The 3,717-nt window shown below is 46.8% G+C and overlaps 1 protein-coding gene across 1 annotated transcript; it reads left to right on the plus strand.

Annotated features, from left to right (window-relative positions):
- The first annotated feature begins 27 nt into the window (after positions 1-27).
- Positions 28-948, plus strand: FAM84B (family with sequence similarity 84, member B). Its single transcript, XM_010075033.1, has one exon. The coding sequence runs from the start codon at positions 43-45 to the stop codon at positions 946-948; it is 906 nt and encodes a 301-aa protein (XP_010073335.1). The 5' UTR covers positions 28-42.
- The last annotated feature ends 2,769 nt before the right edge of the window (positions 949-3,717 follow it).

Consider the following 3,717-nt stretch of genomic DNA (forward strand, 5'->3'; position numbering starts at 1 on the left):
GCTTGTGTTCACGGCCACGCTGTGTCTGTCTTTGCAGCAGGCATGGGGAACCAGGTGGAGAAGCTGACCCATCTCAACTACAAGGAAGTTCCCACGGCTGACCCGACGGGTATGGACAGAGATGACGGGCCCAGGATTGGGGTCTCCTACATCTTTTCCAACGATGATGATGAGCTGGAACAGCAGCAGGATTCGGTGCACGACCCGGGGGGAGAGCACCCTGCCCTGCAGCCCTACGATCCCCAGCTGCACGAGGTGGAGTGCTCGGTGTATTACCGGGATGAGTGTATTTACCAGAAGAGCTTTTCTGAGGAGGACATGCTGCCAGAGGAGGGTGATGAAGGAGGTGGGGGGCACCTGAGCACCTACACCCCAGAGAACCTGCTGAATAGGTGCAAACCGGGTGACCTGGTGGAGTTTGTGTGCCAGGCCCAATATCCGCACTGGGTGGTCTATGTCGGCGATTTTCAAGTTGTACACCTGCACAGGCTAGAGGTGGTGAACAGCTTCCTCACCGATGCCAGCCAGGGCAGACGGGGCCGCATTGCCAACCAGCTGTACCGCTACAAACCCCTCAGCCCGGCTGTGGTGGTGCGCAACGCCCTGGAGCAGGTGGGTTGCAAGGACCGGGACTTGAGCTGGAGAAACTCTGAGTGTTTTGCTGCCTGGTGCCGGTATGGCAAACGGGAGTTTAAAATTGGCGGGGAGCTGCGCATAGGCAAGCAGCCCTACAGATTGCAGATCCGGCTGGGTGACAAGCGCAGCCACACACTGGAGTTTCAGAGCCTTGAGGATCTGATTATGGAGAAGAGGAGAAATGACCAGATCGGTAGGGCTGCTGTAATCCAGGAGCTCTCCAGCCACCTGCAGGCTGCAGAGGAGGAGGAAGAAGAGGAGGAAGACCACCATCATCAGCATCATCCAGGTGCTCGGACTGCTGTGGAGTAGCAGCCTCAGCACCTCCATGCTGTTTAGCCTGGGTGATGGGGATTAAAACTGAAGGCTGCGAAATTGAGCTGTTATAAGCCCTTTGGGCTGCTTTGGTGCAGCTTCATTCCAATCACATGCGAAAGGAAGGGGGAAAGCTGATTAAGTGTCTGTGCTTTAATGCTTAACTCCTTCAGTGCTTGATGGTAAAAGCACTGACTTATTTGTAGAGGATAAAACTCAGGGCAATTCTACCCCACTCTACTCCCAATCCTCTCTGCCCTCTTCCTGTATAACCTTTCCCTCAACCATCTGCCAGTAGGCCTGACCCTACGAGATGCTAAATGCCTTTGACATCTACTTATCAGCAGAAGTTAAGAATATTTAATGCTATTAAGAAGGAGCCAACAACTTTCAGGACATGGCCATGTTTGAGCACATGATTAGTTTGGTAGCTGAGAAGCGAGAGGATATTGTTTTCCCTTCTCTTCTCCTGTTTCTCTTCAGTTGTGGCTTCTGTTGGTATTGCAACAAGCTGCTTCCCTGCCTGGTGCAAGGCTTCATGGATTGGTTGTCAGCCCACCAGAAAGCAGAAGGGAGAAATCTCCAGTAATTTTAATGAGATCAGTTCGATGTGCCTGGTGCCCTCTTAATTGATAGGAACTTGAAGGTGGGCTGGGGGACCTCCTCCTTTGCTATAGGTGTGTGGCTTTGAGGACAGATCTATTTATTGCTGACTGGTCCCAAGGGAGGAGGAAGTTTACAGCCCTGATTAAGGAGCCTGCACACTGGTGTGTGCTGGGACTCTCGCAGGCAGATACCGAGCTATGCCGGTGCTCGCTACAGGCTGCCTGGCTTCCCCTAAAGCAAATGGCAGAGCTCCTGATTGCATCTGTGGTACACATCAAGGCAGCAGCACCAGGTTGCTCATGTGCAGGAGGATGTCTTGAGTAAGCTGTCCTCGAGAGGGTGGCCTCTTGGCTGGATGCTCCTGGCTGTGAGCATGTCCCGGGTTCTGCACCCCAGGAAACACAGCTGCAATGGGAAGTGATGGGAGGGAGTGCGGGCTGGAAGGCATCACAGGCAGGGTGTTTTGAGTATTCCTTTTTCCTTCCTTACCATGAAGCAATTTGCTCTTTTTTAGGGATTTCATGTTTCCTTTTTTTGCTGATTTTTATGGTATGCTGCTGAGCTATAGCATTAGAGAAACAGAGAGGACATGCCTCCAAAGTTGTTGCACAAGTCCTTTATTAAACAAGGGAGGGGGGAGGGCAGTGCTGCCTGCCTGCAGTATTCCCTGAACTTGTTTTCTACTCTTGAACTGGTCTCCAACACAGGCAGCACTGTCAGATCTTTGTCCTGGGATCTGAAGTGTGGGAGCAAACACTGATTTTGGAGGCAGTCTGTACTGCAAAATTCCTTCCCCTTAAAGCACAATAGCAATGAGGCGAACTTGAAGATAAGCTTGAGTTCATTTGAATAATGGAAACTAACAGTGTGACGTAAACTTGAAGCATAGTTAATACTGTCTTCCCTGTAGTTGTTTACAGTTACACCACAAATAGCAAAGTACTGCGTGTCCTTTCCACCCGTGAGACAGGAATAAAGTTTGTTGTTGAAGAATAGATAGAGACTAGTTTTTGATTAGTTAAGACTATATGAAGCAACTTTGTCAAAGTGGTCCAAATAGACTGTGGTGTTGTGTTTTCTGCCTAAAATACACAAGCAAGGAAAAACCTGTGAAAGACTACTTCATCCTCACTTCAGGAGGGAAAATAACTTTTAGGGTTATGCAAATACACCATATACTGATTCCTTAATGATTCCCATGCTCTCATTTTGAGCTGTGAAATATCCGGATCCAAAGGAGACTTTAACACCAAGCTCCCTTAGAGTGCTATAGCTCAGGTGTTGGCACTAAGTTTCTTTTTTTTTTTCTCCTCCAATATGCAGTTGAGTTATACTGAAGTTACTGTGGTTGCCAAGAAGATGTGCACCCTTGCTTTGAGATCATTATAACTGCCCGTATCTAACTGTAATAGGGTTAATATGTGGATGTCTGCAGGCAGGTTTTATACAACTAAAAGCTGAAATGATCACTGAAATAGTCTGAAAAAGAGGGAAGGAGAATCTCTCTGTTGTACTGACTGATAAGAGACAACTTGAGATTATCTAGATCATGAGTAAATGTCTGACTGTGGTTTCTTTCGTACTGAAACCTTGTACATAACAAAGTTTATTTCACTGTGTAATATAGGTATGTAAAGTAATATTTTCTTACAGATATTTTTGAAAGTTAAAAAAAAAGTAATCCCTTCATACCTTGCATTTGAAAGTAAGTTGTTATGCACGTTATTTTCCAGTCCTCTGAGTTTATTTTTCATTAGTGATCTAAAGTATATTCTAGGTCATAAAGTACAGAAACTGCTATAAATGTCAAATATTATGTATCTACAGGGTACTGAACAGTAAACTAGTTGAGAAAATATTTTTCCCTTGTGTCTGAAACATCAGAACTGTGACACTTAGCTATTTCTCTCCTTGAGATAACCTGCATAGTCTGTTTTCTGTTCCTTTTTTTCCCCCCACTTTGTTTTATAAAGAAGGACCAAATCTGCTTGGGAATGGAGAGCAAAGCTGCTTTGACCAACTGAAATCATGTCTTGTGCTGATCTTGGTGCTTCTCTGTACCAGTCATGCCTTTTGGGATAAATTCCCACAGGCACAGGGCCTAAGCAGAGAATCCCAGAGCCTTGCTAGGACAGAGAGTGAAGAGGGGAGCTTGCCTCA

Source organism: Pterocles gutturalis, unplaced genomic scaffold (assembly GCF_000699245.1).
Source record: "Pterocles gutturalis isolate BGI_N339 unplaced genomic scaffold, ASM69924v1 scaffold2352, whole genome shotgun sequence".
In the NCBI taxonomy this organism is placed as follows: Eukaryota; Metazoa; Chordata; class Aves; order Pterocliformes; family Pteroclidae; genus Pterocles; species Pterocles gutturalis.

Bases quoted from the DNA above. Each gene is read 5' to 3' on its own strand.
- FAM84B (XM_010075033.1), top strand. From the start codon at position 43: ATGGGGAACCAGGTGGAGAAGCTGACCCATCTCAACTACAAGGAAGTT.